The following is a 22948-nucleotide window of genomic DNA, read 5'->3' on the forward strand; positions in this document are numbered from 1 at the left end:
TATACTTCAGCCAGAACCTGAGAAATTTAGAACTGGAGAATGACAAGATTGCTCCCAAAGCAGCAGTCCATGTCCCTGACGCCGACGAGCTCATCGCACCTGGAACACCTATCCAATTCGATATCGTCCTTCCTGCCACAGAATTCCTGGACCAGAACAGAGGGAGCAGGTACGGGCCAGGGGAGGCTGTCTCCGGGGAAACGGAAGTACATTCGGGGTCTCTTGTGTGGGACCCATCTGCCAAGACTTGCTGTTCTGACTGATCGTTCAAGAGTTTGTACCCTTGTAGCCGAAAAGTTATTGATTGTTGGACTCTGGCCATTCCCCTAGGCGCACCAACCCTTTTGGTGAGACTGAGGACGAGACGTTTCCAGAAGCAGAAGGTGAGTGGCTGGCTTGGTGTGCTCACTCTTTCCCCTCACGGAGTGACGCGAGTCATTGAAATGAGACCTGAAGTCACGTTCCAGAGAGCTAGGACTTGGACTGTGAAGCAAAATTAGGACCCCCAGATTGGTGGTTCTGTGGAAACTCATCAGGGCACGTGCGGTTAAGGAAGGGAAGCAGACGGATTTCCTACAAGCGTTGCACTGTTGGCTTCACCCACACCCTTCCGGTAGCTCCTGCGTAGGAAGCTGCCGAGCCTAAGTCAGGTGGCAGGTCACTACAAAACAGATCGAGAGGATGAGATGGCCACCACAAAATGCCATCGGGGTGAGTCAGAAATACGCTGTTACATTTTAGCCACAGACACTCATCCCGACTCGTTCGCGAATTTGCAGAGGACATGGGTAAATGGTATTTAATTTGTTCAGTTCAGATTTTGATGCGTGACGTACGTTCCTGCGGCAGAGCTGACGGTAACCTAGCGCCCGAGAGCAGCGCTCGGCTCGCAGCCGCGGCAGTTCGGAGCCGCGCGCGCTGGCGAGACCTCGTTTGGACGCCGCTTCACGGCTGGAGTCTGAGAACGTCCCTAGAATCACGTGCCGCTTCCGTGAATGCGCAGTAGCGCCTGCGGGTGGGCGCTCCGAGTTAGACGGGGTGGGGCAGGGAAGGGAGGAAGGAAGCGAACAGGCTCGGCCTCAGGTCTGCCCACTTAGCTCGGGCTGCCCTTCCGTCCAATCCAGCCCGGAAAGTCTACCAAAAAACTTGCACACTTACAAAACTATCTTCATATGGGAGTAATTACTTTTAATTTTATATCAGTTATAGTTTCCTAATCTTCTGTTACTTAAGTTATTTTTAGGGGCAAAGACACTAATAGAGGGAAAAGTCATCTTCGTTCAAAATGGTAGATAAGTAAGTGAATTTTCTTATAGGAAAAAAAACCCTTTAAACCTTCGTGACCTCTGTTAGGGTGGCTGTTACTCAGTTTGGTCGGGCTCCGTGGCATTAGCTCGCTGGAATCGGGTAAAGCAAGTAGTCTGGCGTGTGCGTTAGCTTCGGGTTGTCCTCACAGCCCGCCGGTAACACGCGATGTGCGGGAACCGAACCGAGTCCCCACGTCAGGGCTTCTGTGCTTCAGCGACCTTTTCCCGTCGGAGACTTCGTCAGCGGGCCAGAGTACTGGATTCCTGTTGTGTAGACGGGGAACCTCGGACTCGGAGGAGAGGTGCCCCCGGGGCCCCGCGTCAGTCGCCCGGAGCACTGGCGCGGGGAGGACGTCGCTCCGGTGCTGCCGTCTGCGGTCTAACGCGGCAGCTCCAAAGACACGCCGTGTAGACAGTAGGCGATTCGGGGCTTTGGCCGTGTGGGTTTGTTCAGGCACAGCGTTGCGACCCTGGGTGGCAGCCGCGCGGAGGCGGACCGGCCGCAGGCGGGACGCGAGCGTGAGCCTGAGCAGCAACGCTGTCTTGCAGACTCGCTCCTGCAGCAGATGTTCGTGGTGCGGTTTCTGGGGTCCATGGCGGTCAGGACAGACACCAGCCGCGAAGTGATTTACGAAGCCATGAGACAGGTGCTGGCCGCCCGGGCGATTCACAACATCTTCCGCACGACGGAGTCCCACCTGATGGTCACCAGCCGGACTCTGAGGTACGCGGGTTCATTTCAGACCTTCCGGCAGCTCGAGCGCGTTGCCCATTTAAGGCCCATTTACCCGTCTGGAATGTTCACACTAGCATGTTTGAGCCAGGTGAAGACCTACTCTCCTTTCCGCCCTATTCCTTTTTACATTTTGATTTTATAAGATACGTTGGGCAGAAGGGGCTCCCCTAAGCGACTGATGCCTTCAGAAATGTAGCGCTGAGTCCTACTGTTCGTAAAAATGCCATCGCGCGGGAGTTGCTCCGCGTCACTCAGGGCTCGAAAAACAAAGGGTGTTCTCGTTTCGGAATGTACCGTTTATAAATAACAGTGAAAACAGAACAAGAACCTGAGATGACTAGACCACCCCGGGTAAAATCGGATTACTGTTTGTTGGGGCGAAAATAAAGAAGCCAAGGAGGTTACCGACAGGACTCGGGGTTTCAGGTAGTAAGATCGGTGGGAGCGATGGCAGAGGACGGTCACGCCATGGTTCCCACCGGCTTCGGTGAGAGCGGCACCTGCGGGGCTGTGGCCACGTGCAGCCCTCGAAACAGAACTGAAGTCTGAATTGAAAGGTTTTAAATGTAAAAAACAACAAATTTCTAGGACCTCATACTAACCCCCCCCAAAGAATGCAAAAATCTCATTAACTTTTATATTAATAACAGGTCTAGCTGGTAATATTTTAGATCTTTTAGAGTAAATAAAGTCTATTATTTCACCTGGTTCACTCTTTGATGTGGCTGCTAGAAAATTTTAAATTCTGTTGGAAGCTTACATTTTATTTCTCTGGAACGACGGCACTGCTTTAGAGCCAGAATGTCCAGGTTTATTCCTGGCTTGGGTGTTTGTCAGCTGTATGACCTGGGCAAGGTTTAACCTCCGGGCATGTTTCTTCAGCTAGAAGATGAAAATAACCAGATCCATACCTCACAGTGTTGTCATGAGGAATAAATGAGTTAATGCACATAAAATATTTATACCCAGAACTGACATTGTGGAAAGTGCTCAGTACATAGTAGCTTCAAAAAAGGTCAGTGGGACTCTGTTAAAAATCAGAATAGAGTTTCTTCCATTCATTAAAATCAGTCCTTTTCATTTATTATAAACCTTATACTGAGAATAAGTTTATTACAAATAAAACCTTATATTTATTTAAAGCTTTTCTCCAAGTAGGTCCTGCACCTTTTCTGAGCGTCGGCTCACTGTTCTTATAATCTCCACCAAAAAGATCAGAGTAAATACATGTAAAAGCACTGTGAAAAATGATAGTACATCCAAGAATACTATCATAGTACAAGGACAGTTCACAGATGGGAGAAGATATTTGCAAATCATGTATTTAGTAGAGGTATATGTTCAGAATATATAAAGAACTCTTAAAAGAATCAACAAAAAGACCAAGAAACAGAAACTGGACAAAGGACCTGACTGGAAATTTCTCCAGAGGAAATACACAAATGGCCAACAAGCACATAAAAAGATGCTCAGTGTCATTAGTTGTGAGGGAAATACACATCGGGTCCACCATGAGATATCGCTTCATACTCGCTAGGATGCTGTAATTGAGGGGGGGGGAAAGGAAAATAACAGGTGTTAGTAAGGATGTGAAAAAATTGGAATCCGCTGCTGGTGGGAATTGTTAAGCCAGTTACAGCCACTGTGGGAAATAGTCTGGCAGTTCCTCCACGAATTAACCTAGAATTCCACTCCTGGTAGACACCCAAAAGAACTGAAAACAAGTGTTCAGATAAAAATGTTTACACACATGTTCGTAATTCACAATAGCCAAAAAGTGGAATGAAGTCGTGACACATGGTGGAACCTTGTTGAACCCTGAAAACATTCTGCTAAGTGAAAGGCGGCAGGGACACTTTGTAGAGCATTTGCATGAAAGGTCCGGGGTCGGCAAATCCGCAGGGAGAGAAAGCAGGTTAGTGGTTGCCAGAAGCTAAAAGGAGAAGGAATGGAGAGGGCCGGCTGAGCAGGTGTGGAGCTTCCTCACGAGGGGGTGAAGATGCTTTAGGAGCCCGACAGCAGCGATGGTCGTACGATGTGGTAAATGTACAAAATGTCGACAGCGGTCGGCTTTACGTCGGGTATGTTTTACCGCAGTAAACACACTCGTGTTTTGAGACCACTTAGAAGCCCCACAGAAAATTGGATCTTACGAGGCAAATCCACGTTACCTGATTTAGATAGTCTCTTAAGTTACTCACAAAATATGTTCTATTTCTATTTATGAAAAAAATTTTACAAAATACCTAAGTAAGGGAACTTAACCCAACTTTAGGAAAATTATGATGTATACTTTTTAAACTCTTTAAATTCATATTCATTAATAGGGACATAAATAAAAAATAACATTTATTTAGCTTCGTAGATTACTAAAAATTCCACACACATTTTCTCCTTGTCTTTACCACCTCTTTGAAGTGGGGGTTCTTATCCCCATTTTACAGATGAAGCAGTTGCGAGAAGTCAGGGTGGCCTGTACAAGGTCGCGGTTAGCAGCCAGCTCAGAGCCCTCTGATCGTAAACCGCATGCTTTCATAGTGTAACTGCGTGAGTTCAGACCGTAGCCAGTGGGGGAGATAACCGCTTACGGAGATGGGGCTTACCCACCATGCGGTGCGCCCATTCAGAGTGTTTTGAGTATATCCAGAACTGGGCAGCCATCACCACAGTTTTTGAACATCTTCATCGTCCCCAAAGAAAACCCATACCCATTAGCACTTGTTCCCTTTACCTTGAAGCCCGCCAGGCTTAGGCAGCCATTAGCCACTAAGCTTCTATGTAGATTGACCTGTTCGGAACATTTCATATAAATGGAATCATAACCTTTTGTTTTCTTAACAAGAGAACACATTGTTTGCTTTTAGCCACAGAATTTATAGATCAGCAATAAATACTATGTGTAGAAAGTAGATATTTATATGTGTATATGATAGCAATAGATTCTGTAATGCAGTGTATTTTCCCAGATATGTCAACCTGAGTACTCCAAGTGCCCTTCAAGATACATCTAGAACACCTCCATAAATAGTCCTTCCCCACACCCAAACTGCCACAGAATAGCTTTGTTAAAATCTGTTCATTATTCTCTCACCCCACCCCATATTTTTAAAAAATGCGTATCAAACACTTCCAAGGAAAACCCGCGTTGAGTCCGCGTGTGTTGAGAAGCAGGCTGTCCAGAATCTGACGCACGCACGTTCTGTGTCGGCACTACGGAGAACGCACGCTGCCTCTCTGGGGAAGCACGGAAATGTGACATTCTCGGGGCGCCTGCGTGGCTCCTTCGGTGAGGCGTCTGCCTTCGACTCAGGTCCTGATCCCAGGGTCCTGGGACCGAGTCCCGCATCAGGTTCCCTGCTCAGTGGGGAGCCTCCTTCTCCCTCTGCCTCTGCCTGCCGCTCCCCCTGCTTGTGCTCACTTGCTTTCTGATAAATAAGATCATTAAAAAAAATGTGAAATTCTCTATTTGTTATCTTCTTCCGTGAAGATACAGCCCGAGGGTCAACAGAGGCGGGAACAGTGGCACGTGCTCCCCTTGGAGAGTCACACGGAGCCATGTCACCTTGCCCTCAGCCAGGCCTTCTGTTTTCATATTTGAAGTGTATTTGTGACTTCATGCTGAACGTGTACAGATGCTTCTAAGAATATAAGTCTATCCAGCATGTGTGATATAATGAATCTCTTAAAATTTCAGGTTGATAGATCCTCAGACTCAAGTGACAAGGGCCAACGTAAGTACCTGCATGCACGCTGACTTCAGTAGTTCTTCCTTAATTCAAAGTAGGCACTTCATGGATTTTGCCAAATTTAATGCCTGTCTTCTCATAGTGCACTTTTCCCATGATGTTTTCCATGGAGAATGACTTGTCTCATTTTGAATAACAGTCGTGTGATAGTCTGTTCCTGTTCTTTCCAGTTTGAACTCACCAGCATCACGCAGTTCGCTGCTCATCAGGAGAACAAGAGACTGGTTGGCTTCGTGGTCCGCATGCCTGAATCCACAGGTGGAGAGGCTCTGAGCACATATGTTTTTGAAAGCAACTCAGAAGGCGAAAAGGTCTTATTTTTTTCATCTTCAGATTCCATAATATCTCTGTCCAAGCAGACACTGAAAGGGGTTTTGCGCTATCCCCTGGATAGTTGACTAGTCTTTGCCCATTGAGGAGTTTAGAGAACAGCTCTAGGAAGGCCCCATGAAAGAAAACCGACTGGAATACAATTTCCCTGTGGAAAATGCATGTCCTCCTAAACAGAGTGTGAAGAATGTTAATGGTGGGATACAGCTGTTCAGAAAAGATACTAGGAAATGTTAAAAGCAATTACCTTCAAGTTTGTTGTTCTGTAAAAAATTGAAGCAAAAGTTACAATGGAGAAAATCTAGTCTCAGGGCAAATCAAGGAAGCAGACTTCAGGAAACTCTTCTTGTTTAGTATGAAAAATTTTGTGACTGTATTTGCTGCTTAGAATTAACCAAAATTAATCAACTCTTCCAGCAAACACCTGTTTGCCACTGTGTGCGTGAACATGGGGTAGCTGAGTGTGATTTGAAGCACTGGAGTAACTTCAGTTGCCAGTGAACCTGGACATTTTTGTTAGGCACAGAGTGGCAACAGGAGACCAGGGGAGGTGGGCGCTAATGTTCAGAGGCCCGTGTGATCGATCTCCTACGGCCAGGTCTGCTGTCCCCACACTGACACGAGCAGAGAGTGACCTCACTGTACTTCCATAGTCACACTTTCCCCCGAAGGTTCTTTGTCCTTTTCTACCTTTGCCAAATACTACTTTTTTTGTCTTGCAGATATGTTACGCTATTAGTTTGGGAAAAGAAATCATTGAGGTTCAGAAGGTAAGGTGCATTTTAGTGCTGGTTTTAACTGCTCCAAACCTCTATACATACTAAGATTTCTCTCAGAAAGAGCAAGGATGTTCACCAGGCGGTGTGGCCAAATTTGAGATTTCCTTTTAAGCATTCTAACCACCAGACTCACTAGGTCCACGATCACTGGGAACACATGTGGAGTTCTTAATATCACTGCTACAGTCCTGCTTTATATTAATTTCTTGCTTGCTCTTGTTGTCTAGATATTCTTTCTTTCAAATTAAGGTGGTAGAAACTTTAAGTATATCTACCGTGTGCTCAAAGGCCTTGCTCCTCAGAGCGGTCACAGACAGACCTCACCTGGAAATGTACTAGACACGAAGATTCCCACACCTCCCGGTCAGCAACTTAGTCTTTCATTCACCCAGCAAATTTTCGAGAGCCAAGTTTGGACAATAAAACCCTGGAATTACAGCAGTGAGCAAGACAGACCTGTTCCTGCCCCAGGAGGCTTCTAGTTCAGCATCGTCCAGTAGAACTGCAGGGACGGCAGTGACCTATTCTGCACTGTTGAATATACAGATCGAATGTAGCTAATGTGACTGAGGAGCTGGATTTGTAAATAAGCAGAACATGCAGCTAGTGAGTACCATATGAGAGTTCCAGTCTGTTGGGTGAGGGTAGGAAGGCCAAGGACTAAGACCAATATACATGAAATAGTAGCAAGCAGCACAAGTGAGTATTTTATGGTATAGATCAGGGGTTGACAAACATTCTGAAAGGAGCAAGATAATAAGCCTTTTAAGCTTACATCTGTTGCAACTACTCTACTCAGTGATTGTAACACAAAAGCAGCCACATATAGTATGTAAATGAATGGCTGTGTTCCAGTAAAACTTTACTTATAAAAACAAGCAGTGAACCCAGATGGCCATGGTTTGCCAACTCTTGGTATAGCATGAAAGAGAGAAAGGAGTTAAAGACCTAGAAGACAAAGGTTTTGTAAAGGAAGTTCCTCTCTGGACTCTTTCTGGGAAGACAATTATGATTTGTGTGAACAATATTTTGGCTGAGACCAAAACCTTGCTCAAGATTCTAGAAGTAATGCAGTTGAGTTTTTTTGGAGAGGCAAGGAGACTCACCTGAAGGCACACACAGCTAACAGAAGGAATGAGGCTAGCTTACAGAACGTCATGAAAGCCAAGCCCAGAGGGGTTCTTAAGTGCATTTTAAGCGTTTTCTTTTCTCCTTCTCAAACTCCCCTAACTTCAGGACCCAGAAGCACTGGCTCAGTTAATGCTGTCCATACCACTAACCAATGATGGGAAGTATGTACTGTTAAACGAGCAAGCAGATGACAGTGATGGAAGTCCAAGTGAAAATAGAGGCGCAGAATCTGAAGCATAACTCCCTTGGGCCTTTGGGGGAACAGCACCCAGGAAGGAGAGCTTCCTCCTTAAGGGTTTTCAACTTCTCTGATACACAGGCCCATGACCTGGTTTCAGAATGCTGACAATCGCCTGTGGAATGTCCTCTGGATGCCTTGATACTGAGAGATGGGAGGGAAACAGTAAGAAATGGTTGACAACATTCCTACCCATCTACAAATGTTATGTTAGGTGCTTTGTGGTAAGTCTTTTTCTTAGATTGTATTGTTCAGCGCTCAGAATGAAAGTTAATGAAAATATGCATTGTTCACTTTATTCAAATGTCATCTCTTCAGTTTCCAGTACCCTTTTTTAAAAAAGGTAAAAGCCTAGATTTATAATTTGATAAACACTAAATATTTCCTATTAATATAATCTATTTTTGTATTTTACTTAATGAGCTTTAAGTGCCTGTCACTCGGAAAATTGTGTATTTATAATCAAGCTTGTCTCACAGTCGGACGTAATAGCATTAATTTGTGCAGTTAGGTGACAAGCCCTGCTTTGAGGCCTGAGCACTAGCACAAATGCAGGTCTAGTTTTGATAATTTTTTCAGATATGCAATAAAAAGACTAGCAGACGAGTACCACAGAAGATGTTCAATTTTACATTGGAACCTTAATGAACCAGCATTCAGAAGTTTACGGTCCTTTAGATATTTTTAGTGGTGGATCGCCATGGACAGAGTGAAGCTCTACCAGTTCCTGATTCTTCTGAGCCAGACCCTCCTCAAGGAAGGGACAAATTAATTTTCAAACTCACTTGAAGCATGGCTGGTTGTGGGGCTTGGTACAAAGTTCCTATTTCCACCCCTACCTATGAAATAAGAATGATGATCTTGAATTGGCACAGTGTGTTTAATTATAACCAAGTTCAACAATATTGTTGTCTTTGTAATAAATTAACCTAGCAATAAATGCTAGCAAATAAAAACTATCATTGTTTCTTTCTTTTGCTTTTTATGGTTATTTTCTAGAACATCCTTGAATGAAAACTAAAGTCAGTTCTGTATCTTCAATGTTAATTTCCAAAAACTTAGGGCATAATGAAATCACAGCAGAGAGGGATGTACCATCAAATACTTCTATTCAACATGGATAGAATAATGTGATCTCAGTGCCAAGTTGTTACAAGGTATTGCTTTTAAAAAATGGTGGGTTAACAGAATTTTTGTAATCCGAAATTGTTACAGGGTCATCAGGAATCCACTTCTATAATGTGTATACCGTTAGAGACAAAGTGAACTGATCTAAGCCAGCAGGGAGATATACCATGAAATTATTAGTTCAGTGTTAACTAATGCCTTACAAAAATGTGTATATCATAACCACATAAAATCAGTAAGTTGCGCGATAGGCGGCAAGAGCCAAAGTCCCCTGAATTTTTTTCTTGCTTAGCACTGTTCAGGTTGGGAGGGAAGAATCTAGTCGTGAACAATAGTTAGAAACTAAATTGTTTTCACTAATAAAACTTTTAAAAAATTTGTGGCTTAGTTAAGCCACAAAGCATGCAAATCATAAGGTGAAAAAAAAACTTATCAAAAAACCATGGGGGAGGGAACACCAGAGAATGAAAACACAAAATTAACTCAGCATATTAATAGCAGGCACAGATGACCAACAAAAAATTAGTACCCAGAATATATAAAATACATTAAAAACAAAAAAGTAAGAAAGGCATTTCATAGAATAAAATATAAAAGAGTTCTGAAGCGGAACTATGTTCAATTTCCTATAATAATCAAGGAAATGCAAATTAAAACCACTGCGATATTATATATTCACCAGACGGAAGGAATGTGGCTGTTGGTGGGGATGGAGTGATGGGGAATCTCTTCCACTGCTGGGACGGGAGAAGCCTGGCCTTGTATCCATTGCACTTGTACTTGGCCCTGCTACCTAGCAGATTCACTTGTGGGTATAACCCTGGAGAAACTCAACACATACACCCAGAGACATGTACAGTAACAGTTACAGTAGCCCTGTTCACAGTATCCCAAATTTGTAAATGACCCATATGTCATCAACCGAACACTAGAGAAATAAAACTAAGCACACTACAGCTATAATGCATCAACACGGATGGATTTCAGAAACGATACAGAAAAGTCCTATAAGCACACAGTAAGAATCCATTTATAGTAACTGTAAAAAACAGCCAAACCACCACGGTGTCTAGAAAAATACAAAAGAGTTACCACCAAAATTCTGTGCTGTGGTTTCCGCTGGAGTGGAAAAGGGAGCCGAGATCTGAGGAGGCACAATGGGAGCATCTGAGGTGGGAGCAACAGGCCTTGAACCCACGTGGTGGCTCCCGAAGTGGTGTTATCTTCCATATAGTACAAACGTATTACTGTTGCACGTTATATATATTTTTCAAATTTTAAAACTTAGAAACAGTAGATAACTTGCCCTTTCTTTAGATAAATTTAAATTGACGATGAAAGCACTATGAAAAATGAACACGTGTCACGTAAACGAAAGGTGGGAGGGTGGAAAAACGGAGCTTTCGCTCAGCCAGCTACTCACACCCATTTTCATTTCCCAGCATCGCCTCTGGTTGGCCGGCCACCGGTCAGACTACCTTTTTTTAAGAAGTGCAAGACTTCCCTTCCATTGTCCACACTTAGCCGGGCCATTTAAAAGGGAATAGTTGTTATGAGACCCACTCAGAGTCACATACTGTTTATCTTCAAACTTGTCCACCTAAAAGAGCAATAATAGTAAAGCTAAGAACTATCTGCCGAGTGCATTTCTGAGTCATCGTAATAGCGAGTTATTTATAGTAGTTACTGTTTCCCAACCTATAAAGCACTTTATACAAATGAATTCAATCCTCAATCAATGAGCTCTATACTATTAGGCCATTTTATGCCTGAGAAAATGAAAGGCATAAGAAACCTACCGGTAGGCACCAAATCAGGATTCGAATCAGTCTGGCTCCAAAGTCTATGCTTCTAAAATGCTCTGTGGCATATACAGCACAAACCAGAGACAGCAATTAGCAAATGCTTTTCTCATCAAGTACATAAACCTTTGAAGATTATTCTGATATTCAATAATTACATCAACTTAAAGATAGCGTCTTTAATGCTTTGTTAACCTTTTGTGCTGATTCTGAAATGATGAAATACTATAAAGTTAATATAGATCGGTGTTTCTGGATATAAAAGTGTTAACTTCCCCCCTCACTTTAATGATACTGAGGCATTACCAAAGAATGTTTCACTACACAAAGACCTTACATACATTAGCGAATGTAGAGCCTTTAAAGACGACCCAGAATTATGACATCAGATCTACACTGATCAGAAGACAAATTTCAACTCCTTTGCTGAGTATGACTCCACTAATGGGCACAACTGGACTGTCAGGTAAACCGGGTTTTACAGGAAGAGAGGCAACAGAGTATCCATATATTTGCCCAAACTGACTTCGTATACACTACACCTAAGAACGTTTTGTATAAACTAAGCACTGATACCGCCACCACCGTCTTGAGTTCACTGCATGACGTTCATTTAATCTCTAAAGATGCCCACTTATTCCAGATTCCCTTGTTTTAAATCTGAAATCCCTAATAACCTGTTAAAGTCTTCCTAACGTCTAAAAACTTGCAATTGTAGTGTTAAAACTTTCTTGAAAGGAATACCATCAGTATGAAACGTCAAACTTTAGTTGGAAAAAAAAAAATTATTAAAATTAGTTAAAATCTTTTTACATTTAGCCATCAAAGAGTAACATGAGGACGTATGTGATGGTACCCCATCTTTCCCCTAATCTTAACAAATTGCCTCAGAAGAGCAAAGGAGCAGCCATCAGACTTTACTGAGAACAGTTTCCCCAGTGTACTACAGCTGATCCTTGAACAACACGGAGGTGAGGGGCACCAGTCCCTCATGCAATCAAATACCCGCATGTAACTTCTGACTCCCCAAAAACTTAACTAAGGGCCTACTGTTGACCGAAGCCCTACAGTGAACACCTATTGTATATGTTACTTGTATTATATATACTATGTTCTTGTAATAATATAAGCTAGAGAAAATGCTATTAAAATCATAAGTAAGGGAATACACATTTATCGTACTATATTGTATTTATTTTTGAAAACTGCATGTAAGTGGACCCACACAGTTTAAATCCAGACTGTTCAAGGGTCATCTGTATTTAAAAGGCTTGTGTCTCCTATCCCCAGTGTCATATTTAACAGGCTCTCATTTATTATTACCATTTCAGTTCAACTCATGTTTGCAAATGGCACTAGTTATTTCTAACATTAAACACTGTAAACCAAGGATCCCTTCCCGGGATTAGGATTTAAAATTAAACATTCATGTGGGTTTTTATTTGAAAATAGCAAGCAATAGAAAGATCAAGAATGTACCAAGGAAAGTATGAGTTCTTCACCTGGGATACACAGAGAGGAACCAATACCAATTTTATACTTGAAATTTTTTTTTTTTTTTAAAGATTTTATTTATTTATTCGACAGAGAGAGAGACAGCCAGCGAGAGAGGGAACACAAGCAGGGGGAGTGGGAGAGGAAGAAGCAGGCTCATAGCGGAGGAGCCTGATGTGGGGCTCGATCCCAGAACGCCGGGATCACGCCCTGAGCCGAAGGCAGACGCTCAACCGCTGTGCCACCCAGGCGCCCCTATACTTGAAATTTCTGCCTATTGATTGCAAGGATTTTTTTTTAAGGATAGATCCCCTATATTTTATTAAAGGGAACTCCAAAAAGGTTAATGTTAAGAAGTCCTGGTTTAAGACATTCAATTTTGAACATAAACATCCAGGGGAAGTAAATTTTTGAAATTATATTTATTAATGTTTTATTATACATATATTTTCTTAGAATTAGGGGAGGGGAAGGCCCCACTCAAGTGAGGTAACAACTTGCCATCCTTTACAAAACTTAATTAGACCTGACAAAGTTATGGTTAGTCCTGATTCCTGAGAATTTGAACATTATTGAATTTTTTTGTGAATTTACAACAAATGCTCTACTTTTAAATTACAGTATGTCTGAAAACAATCTTTAACAATATGTTAGCAAAGAAAACCATCATCTAAATGTGTGTATTAACTTAGGTGTGAAATACTCAAGCCCTATTGCCCTGCACTTTAATAGCATTTAAGTATGCTTTATCTTTTCAGAGATTTTATTTCAAATATGTGTAACTTATCCAGACTGCAGTGACATTATTTTGAACTAATGGCAAAATAGTAATCTATCACTTTCTTCTCAATTATACGTACCCATGGAGTTGGCATATGAACTCTAAATAGTATTCATAAAATGGACAATAATTGGTATGTGGGGATAATGAACAGAGACACTGGATTCTCTTCCAATTACAATTTCTATCCGTATTAAAGGAGGCTATTTTAGGGAAGTCAGAAAAAAAACCAGAAAGAACAATATTGTTGCTATGAAATGGTGACGAATTTGATGCAATCAAAGCAAGATCATTAATATAAACATTTATAATAATGAGAATATAAATTACTATTTATGCAGCATGCTTTAGGGCCATTTCTACAGTTAGTATGAATTACAAATATTAAATGCCTTTAATCCATCCATTGTACAGAACTCTGTAAGTCATGTTTACATAATAAACAAAAATGATTTCCTACCTATTCTGTTTCTTCTGACTCTGAACAGTGAAAGTGTTTATCTTGGGCTGGGAAAGTTACCCTGCCAGTAACCAATGAATACAGATAGAGCACTGTACACCTGTTCCAAAGGCTGGAAATCAAACGTTAGAATTCCTTGCAGGATATACCCAAAGAAATGCTTAATTAGGCAAGTGCGATGGAAAAATCAATTATTTCCCAAATGATGTTAGTATTACGTGTATAGTTTTAAACTTTGTTTTCATTGTAAAAGTATCACTGTATCATATTAAAAGATTATAGGCCATGATTAACCATTTATTTATTATTAACTGATATAATCTTTACAAAAATAAAGCTAGTAGCCTGCCAGGAACTAAATTTACTCAAAATCTTACTGTACTTTTTAAAATCAGTAAATGATTTAATTTATTAGAACTTTATTGTCACAGTGGTAATTTTTAAAAAGCCTGCACAGTGCTTAATCTGGTATCTTAGATTATACTTGGTTTAAAGAAAAAGTCTGCCTAAACCATTACCAAGATTTCAATTCAAACTAATGTAGAAGAAACCTGAGTTTGGATGTAGAAATAAAAATCCATATAATTTTCTCTGATATCATACGTAGTGCCTTCAACCCAAAGTGAAGCTTCAAGCAGGACCCTATGGCTTTCTCTGAATTTTCTTTCGTCTTGAGTATTAAGTAAATCTTAAATTTAAAGCAGTCGTTGGAGGTTACATGTTCTCAAAGCAATGTAAACTAGTTATAAAATGTCTTATCAAAGACATTAACAGCTCTTGTGAGTCACATGAAATTAACAATGAATCAGTTTTACACTGTACATTAAAGGTACATAACATGTTTGTGCCTCACCTCTACTATCAAAACCATCTTTAAATATTCCTGTTATAAGAATATTGATATGTATGCTTCATAAATTTCAGGCTTCATTCATTTTGTTTAAACATGTATTTGCTGGCTGTACATAGTATATGCACTGAATTTCCAATGACAGACAAAAATGGATCCAAGACCTTTGCAAATACAAATTACAAACCCTCACGCAGATGAGAAGAGCTCTGAGGCGGCAGTTTAGGAATCTGGAGTGGCCCTTCGACAGCGTCACTTCAGATAACTCTCTGCAGGCACATCCGCTAGCCTAAAGTCCAGGCAGAAATCCAATTTAAAACCTCATTCTCAATCTCTGAAAAGTAGAGCCTTTGGAAGAAGAACAGACTTCAGTCTAGGGCACTGCTTTAGAGCTGCAGCATCCACGATTACCAGAGACGTGGCCCAGGAAACACCTCCTTAGCTCATTAACATCAGTTCACTGGCGACAGTACTGACACAATCCTGACGATCTCAGAGGGGCAACACATACCATCAGCATCATTTGACAACCGGATCCGCAGACACGGTGCCATCCGACAGGTCTCCATTGCTTGTTTTTGCCTCTTCTGGCAGCACCAATGAAAATAACAACGGACGGATTTATGTTCACTTTTTAAAAATGAATTAAGTAAAAACGGAGAAGGACTACATTGCTAAATTTCAAATGAAGAAAATGTGCACCTACCCCATACTTCCCTCCTAGTAGGTCCCTGAAGTATATCAAGTGTGTTTGCCTTACTTTTTAGAAATCCAAGCTAAATATTGCAAATGCAATGTTCCGACTGGTACTTACTAGGGGCACAGAACTGTGAGAAATCAGACCTGCGTCTGGGCTGGAGTCTCACGCACGTTTGAAGGCGCGCTGCCTCTCGGCTCGTTCCCCCAGCCAGGCCAACAAATCCCTATTACAGCGCACTGCCGTTACGACAGAGACGCTGCTGCAAAGTCACATATAAAACTGTCCAGAATCGATAACTTTCCATTTGTGTTTATTTTTTTAAAGCAGCTTTTTATTATAATTGTGATAAATGAACTCCTGTTTTTTCGTGCAAAATGTCACTTGCACCTATTTGATTAACAGAGGAAAACTATCTCATGTCTCCTCCAACTCTGACTACACACTTGAGAACCTTTAGCTACGACAGAGTCCTCAAACAGAGGAACCTGGGCATGTGGGTGCTACGCACCAACCAGAATCCCAGAGTTCATGAAGAACAGTCCAAAGCAAGGAGTGCCACCGAGACGGGAAGGTCTCTGTTTTGCCTGAATGCTTTAGGCCTTAAAGTAAATATCTAACCACCCAGAGTCTTCCCAGTAAGCTCCGCTGCAGATAAGCTTCTGGCAGGAAACGCCTGAGCAGAACCTAAACAGTAACTGAATTTCCTCATAATTTAGACGAACCTCACTCAAATTCTTCCAATTTACCTTAGCATTGGAAAAGGACCCAAACAGAATATATACATATTTTCATGTAATAAATACCGGACATCTTCCAAGTAACAGCCTGAAATACTTTCAAGCACATAATACTTAGTCTAGATTCCAATAATGCCTGCATATCCTAGTTATTAACATAATATTTAATTTATGCAACATTATCAGGGAATAGGTACTTGACATAAGTGGTCTACCCAAAAGAATCACCTCTATTCAATGTAAAAATACATATATTTTAAAATTTAACTAACAAGATTAATAAAAATCATTTTATGAAATATAAGTTTTATACCTTGATTTGTGAAATACAAGTAGGAAAACAGGAAAAAGGGCAAACATGAAAACTCAACTCAGTTGCTGTACCTAGTTTTGAGCTTCCAAGCAAAGAGGAAAACCTAAGTTACATAATTTCTATAACAGAAAAGAGGAAACATCCATTCTTCAGGGAAGACAACTGTTCCTAAACTTTAAATCTGAGAGAAATGTATCATGTGAGTCAAGTATGAAATAAGCAGTTTACACCATCCTACAAAGAATACAATGGACAGAATCCTTCCCATAATGACTCAAGTTCACGATACGACGATCAGTTATCCGGGCTACACTGCGCTCTGACACTAGCTATGGTGGAGGGCAGGAGGCCGTTTACCACGACACTACATGCAGCCCCTACTGTTCTACTACCACTTCAGCCACCTGACCCATCTCATTCAGTCTGTGTCTAGTTATCAGCAGCTCTGCCTTCAGAAAACATTTAGTATTCCTCCTAATCTGTTCCTTCTTGTCAGACACAAGTTGAAGGTGTAAGAAAAACTAAACTTGTTAAATTTTATTTAAAGTAAGATGAAACTGAATAAAAAGTTTCCCCAGAATGAAATGTAAAAATTATGTAAATTCCTTTTTGGTTTCACAAATGATCTATGTAGGCTGTACTTTTTTTTTTTTTAAAGGCATTTCTAGTTCTAAATTATTTCCCAAAAGGAAAAGGAAGCTGGAATTCTGACTAGATAAAATAGGGTATTAGTGGCCACTATTAAAGATTTATTAGTCTTTCCAAATTTAAGCCACTCACTGACCTTTCTCTTTCTTCTCTTGGTTTTCTTCAGCTGCAGTCTTGTCTGCTCTGAAGAAAATTCTTGCACTGCTCAGTGAGAAATAGAGCAATTCAAATTCCTAAGTAAAAAAAAAGTAAAATAAAAGTTGAAAATATTATAGCAAAATATTAAAATTATTATAGATCTCTAATTTCTAAAAAGCTCTAGTGTAAATCATAAAACAGAAACTGAACTAGGGGCACCTGGGTAACTCGGTCGGTTAAGTAACTGTGTTCAGCTTGGGTCATGGTCTCCAGGTCTGGGATGGAGCCCTGGGTTGGGCTCCTTGCTCAGCGGGAAGTATGTTTCTGCTTCTCCCTCCACCCCTCCCTCTGCCTGTGCTCTCTCTCAAATAAATAAAATTTTTTAAAAAACGAAAAAAGAAACTGAACTAAGTAATCTCATCCATTTTTAATATGGAATCAAATGGCTTCCAAATGCCATTCTTTTTAAAACACACTTAATACCACTATTCATCTCGCTTGTTTAAAAGGGCGTTTCCATAGGATTTGTTTTTTCAGATGTCAAGCAGGTTTGACTATTACTCTCCTCTACCTGTAGACAGACATCCAGGCGCTTCTGAGTGAGATTCATGGTTTGCAGTAGCTTTTCATCTTGACTAGCTGACTGCACATTCTGTTGCTTAGCAACTGCTCTTATCTCCTTCAGGTACTTCTCTCTAACAGACTGGAACCAGTGAAGTGAGTCAAATTCCTGGTACTGATCCAAAAGCTTCAAAATGTAAGCCACACCTGCAGTCATTAGCAAAACCAAAGCTAAATTACAAACAGTACAGAAGTTATATTCTATTCCTTTAAAAAAAAAAAAAAGATATGAAAGTGTGAAGAATTAAAAATAAGCCAATCAAGAAAAGAAACGACAAGGCTATGAAAATCACTTAGAGAGAACAACACGGATGGAAGGTTGGGGAAAAACTTCCACTGCTAAACAGCCAGCAACTGAGGAAGCTACAGGGAAACTCAACACAAGATGCTAAAACTCTAAAACCGTCACAACAAAGTCTAAATAGTAGGTCCAACGAGACGAAGCGATCAGCAATACCGAGGCGGCATGAATGTTATAAAATGATGGAAACAAGTACTACTAATCAGATGACCCAGTTAAAAAATAAAGAGTCAACACTGCTCAGGAAAAACAAATCAACAAAGAGCACACAGACCTATTAAGCAAATGTTTCTAAAAATCCATTATAATAGGTGAACGTAAAATTAATGGAAAAACAGTACCATTAAGCTTACCCATGGCAAAGCCATCATCAGTAAAAGCAGCTCCAATTTTATTTTTTTTATTCAATTTCTCCTTGCAGCTAATGGAATGCTCTACAAAGTTGAGGGTCTAAAAAGATATAACATATTAGAGAAACAACTGTGCTAAAATATCTTCAGAATTTAGTTCCTAAAACAGACATTTCAAAAATTATAAACAGGATCTCTTCTAGACTCCTGTCCTTTTGATTTGAGACATCTTCCTCATATTAATAGCCTCCTGGTGAGATCACAAGCTGTACCAGTATCTTTTAATGGCTCTTCCTTCAGAGTCCTTTAACAGTGAGCACTCCCTTGATCGCCGATCACCACTTACCCCAAGCACAGCGCCTCATATATGGTTCCTTCTAAAATATTATGTACATTTTACAGATGACGACACTGAGGCTTGAGAAGCTGAGTAACTTGCCCAAAGTCATACTCTAAGTGAAAGCTCGAGTCAGAAAAGTAGGTCTGCTTTATTTACTTCAAAGCGTAAGTGCTCTTATGTGTGGTAGTCCTTGCTTCTGCCCAGCTACTTTACTCTAAAATACTATTCTTATCATTCTTTATGGTTAAAAAGAATTAGTAGTCATTTGGATAAGTGAATTCCCCCAAAAAATGCTTCCCTAAAAATTCAACTCCTATAAAATACCTTATCATTTATTCGACAAAGATTTACTAAAGATTACCTTATACCAGGCATTAATTATGATAAAAAAAAAAAAAAAAGGAATACAGTCCACACTCTAGAGCCGCACTCCCAGCAATGACAGAAATACTGTGTATCCGCACTGTCCAATACAGTAAGCCACCAGCCATATACGGCCACTGAGCACTAGAAATGTGGCTAGCAAAACGGCGGAACTAGATTTATTTTATAAAATTTGAATTAATTTAAATTTAAGTAGCCACTTATGGCTATATAGGGCTAGCACAGCTCTAGAGGGGTAAGGAGAGACATGTTTAAGAATAATAGTGATACACTGTGAAAGGTACTATAATATCCTATGCTGGAAACAAAATACCGAGTTTCACTTTTTTGCCTGTAAAACTCACTGGGCAATTGATCACAGATTTGTGAAATCTCTACCAACTATTATTTAAATCTTTTTTTTAGATAGCTTATTTATGTTTGTCTTTTTTTCTGGAATTAGATGATAAACTCAAGCACAAGAACAGTGTCCTGTACTTCCCTGTAGTGCTATCCATCCACCCATCACTAACTGAATTCGGACAGCTGCCCCGCAGAACTCTACTCTTCTGTAAACTCATAATTTGCTGTTTACTATGGCTTCAGTATACTGTCCTTCAAATTTAAGAAATATGATGAGACGTCACCCTAAGTTAACTACACTGTTATCCAAGTATAACTAAGGCAGCTTTGCCTCCAGTTTGACACTATTTTGGGATGAAAAAATGTTTCCTACATCACAGTTACAACATATAGTAATGATAAAGCATTAACAATTATGATAGAGCATTAACAATACACATATTTAAAAACAGTAGAAAAGAACATATACAAAGAAAAAAGCTGTCCATAGACCATCCACTACTTTCAAAGGATAATAATGGTAATAATGTGTAAGAAGATACGTTAAGTCAGGCAGCAATATGAAAATTTATTACTCTTGACCGAAGTTAGACGTAATCAAAAGCTCCATTTGTCTAGTGATATTTAGACTTTAGAGCTACCCATTCACAAATTTTTAAAAAAAGTTTTATTATAGAAATCTTTAGGGAAACATAACTCTTACTGCTAGTATGCCGTTCTGAACTCTAAACTCCATTTTCCCCACTGCAACAACTGTTGTATGATGTGATTTTGAGTAACTCGAGCTATATTTTGATGGCAACTATATAGAATTAGAGCAGTACACACTATGATACCACGAGGGAGCACTTAAAATTAAATCTAGATGTTAGTATTTATTACTGTACAGAGAGAACTTGTCCTTTAACAGTAATACTTTAAAGAGATATGGTGTGAGAAATAACTTCATATTTTAAGTTAGAAGTTAGTCTACATTAATCACTTAAAATGATTATATGGTATAATCAGCCCAAAGATTACATGGCATATATATATAATGGAGTACACTCCATTTACATAACACTAGATTCTTCTAGCAGTTACTAACAAATAAAAATCCATCTCAACTGTAAAGTAAGTTTCATTCTGCATTGCTAGGTAAGTAAAACTCCTAGGCCACATTCACTGAGATCACATTTAGCTTTTTTATCTACAACCAGAAAGTAATATAGTCTATGTGCACTTCCTGCTACAAAGAAACTGGATCTATTTACTTTTTTAAAAACATTCACTTTGGGTACTAAAAATACTCACCAGAGGGGGAACAATGATATAAAAATTTCGAAGATGTATATTCTTTGGCCTTCGAAATTCTGGAGCAAAAACATCTACAAGCATTTTGAAATACTCTGTGCCTTCAGCAGAATTTCGTGTGTGATCACTGAGGACTGAATCCAAATGCCTAAAATAAAAAACATTATTTACCCGGTTCTTTTCTCAAAAGAAGGTACGGCTGACTGTCTACCTATCTATCTGTCTCTCTATTTGAGAGAGACAAAGAGAGAGCACGTGCACATGTGTGTGAGGGTGGGGAGGTGGGAAGTGGGACAGAGGGATAGAGAGAATCTTAAGCAGGCTCCAAGCCCAGCATGGAGCTTGACGTACGGCTCGATCTCATAACCCTGAGATCATGACCTGAGCCGAAATCAAGAGTCAGACCAACTGTGCCACCCAGACGCCCGAAGCCTCCTGATTCTTGATTTCGGCTCAGGTCATGATATCTCAGGGCTGTGAGACTGAGCCACCACCTCAGGCTCCATGCTCAGCAGGGAGTCTGCTTGAGATTCTCTTCCTCTCCCTCTGCTCTTCCCCCGCCTACGCGCACGCACATGCGTGTGCACGCTTTCTCTTTCTCTCTCAAATAAATAAATCTTAAAAAAAAAGAGAGAGAGAGAGACATTTAACTGAGTGACCCAGGCACCCCAAGGAGGTATGGCTTTTTAAATCTTTTATCACCTTAGATGAGAGTACTCAAAAGTATAAAACATTATAAGACTTTTTTTTTTTAAGATTTTATTTATTTATTCGACAGAGATAGAGACAGCCAGCGAGAGAGGGAACACAAGCAGGGGGAGTGGGAGAGGAAGAAGCAGGCTCATAGTGGAGGAGCCTGATGTGGGGCTCAATCCCATAATGCCGGGATCATGCCCTGAGCCGAAGGCAGACGCTTAACCGCTGTGCCACCCAGGCGCCCCCATTATAAGACATTTCTAAGTCAATTTCCTTGGAGTTCAGAATGAACTCCTTTTCGTATGAAAAAAACAGCTGATCACTATTGCTTAATTAACTTAGTGCCTAAAATAAAATATGCCAGGCATCTTAGAACTTAAATAGTTTTGTATTTCTTCTTCCCACAGTAAGTCCTATAGAATTCCATTTCACTGTAAATAAATTCCTCTTCGTTTTAACTGTCTTCACTAATGCTTCTCCTGTACCTCCCTACCTCAGCTGCAACCTGGCTCCTTTTCAAGAACTTAGCTTCCCACTTAGTGTTCAGAAACATTAGCTGCTATTTCTCCTTCACACATCATTTATACCTACCACCACTCTCAAATTATTATTCCCCCACCACTAAAAAAGGCAGGAATCTCTCCTTTGAGACTCATGTGATCCCACTATATTCACTACCTAACTACTCCTTCCTGAAAGCAGGCATCTACTAACCTTTTAAACCACTGCCCCACGTTTATTTATTTCAGACTACGATATGTATTTTCGTTCTCCATCATTCTGGAAGACTTCATTGCCCATTTAGATAATCGATTATCATAATCCCACAACTTTTTTACTTCACCCGCCATGAATTTTCCTTCACTTGATGTCAGTCATCCACTCCTTTCTGAATCTGGACCTTGCTATTAGCACACAACTCTACCCTACAGCTCTTAAAAGACAATAATATTCCACCTCCCTGACCTCCTGGAACTGCTTCAAAGATATTTTTAAAAGGTCATCAATTGGGGTGCCTGGGTGGCTTAGTTGGTTAAGCGGTTGCCTTCGGCTTAGGTCATGACCTCAGGGTCCTGGTATCGAGCCCCACAATGGGCTCCTTGCTCAGTGGGGAGTCTGCTTTTCCCCCTCTTCCTCTCCCCCAGCTGTGCATGCTCTCTCTCTCTCACAAATAAAATCTTAAAAAAGAAAAAGTCATCAATTTTTAAATGAATGACATCATTTAATAAGAGGTAACAGTCTGATTTTCTCCTTTGACATACAAGCCACAAACTAATCACTGCAGGGCACAGGACTTTAAATA

The 22948-nt window shown here is 40.6% G+C and overlaps 2 protein-coding genes across 3 annotated transcripts in view; one reads left to right on the top strand and one right to left on the bottom strand.

Annotated features, from left to right (window-relative positions):
• APPL2 (adaptor protein, phosphotyrosine interacting with PH domain and leucine zipper 2) overlaps positions 1-9240 on the top strand; it is a 50245-nt gene extending 41005 nt beyond the window's left edge. Inside the window, exons 15-21 of one of the 2 annotated variants that reach the window (XM_045779973.2) lie at positions 11-169; positions 331-383; positions 1857-2031; positions 5738-5774; positions 5960-6100; positions 6842-6889; positions 8135-9240. In XM_045779973.2, coding sequence (XP_045635929.2) covers positions 11-169; positions 331-383; positions 1857-2031; positions 5738-5774; positions 5960-6100; positions 6842-6889; positions 8135-8269 — 748 coding nt within the window. In that variant the 3' untranslated portion in view covers positions 8270-9240. The remainder of the gene's footprint in view (positions 1-10; positions 170-330; positions 384-1856; positions 2032-5737; positions 5775-5959; positions 6101-6841; positions 6890-8134) is intronic. The other variant, XM_045779974.2, reaches the window with a different exon arrangement.
• Positions 9241-13094: 3854 nt separating this feature from the next.
• WASHC4 (WASH complex subunit 4) overlaps positions 13095-22948 on the bottom strand; it is a 57919-nt gene continuing 48065 nt past the window's right edge. Inside the window, exons 29-33 of the mRNA XM_045779971.2 lie at positions 20950-21097; positions 18594-18690; positions 17890-18086; positions 17317-17413; positions 13095-15369 (exon numbers count right to left, since the gene is read on the bottom strand). Of these exons, the coding sequence (XP_045635927.2) occupies positions 15302-15369; positions 17317-17413; positions 17890-18086; positions 18594-18690; positions 20950-21097 (607 nt within the window). The 3' untranslated portion in view covers positions 13095-15301. The remainder of the gene's footprint in view (positions 15370-17316; positions 17414-17889; positions 18087-18593; positions 18691-20949; positions 21098-22948) is intronic.

Source organism: Ursus americanus, chromosome 17 (genome assembly GCF_024610735.1).
Source record: "Ursus americanus isolate L20-20 chromosome 17, mUrsAme1.1.p, whole genome shotgun sequence".
NCBI lineage: Eukaryota > Metazoa > Chordata > Mammalia > Carnivora > Ursidae > Ursus > Ursus americanus.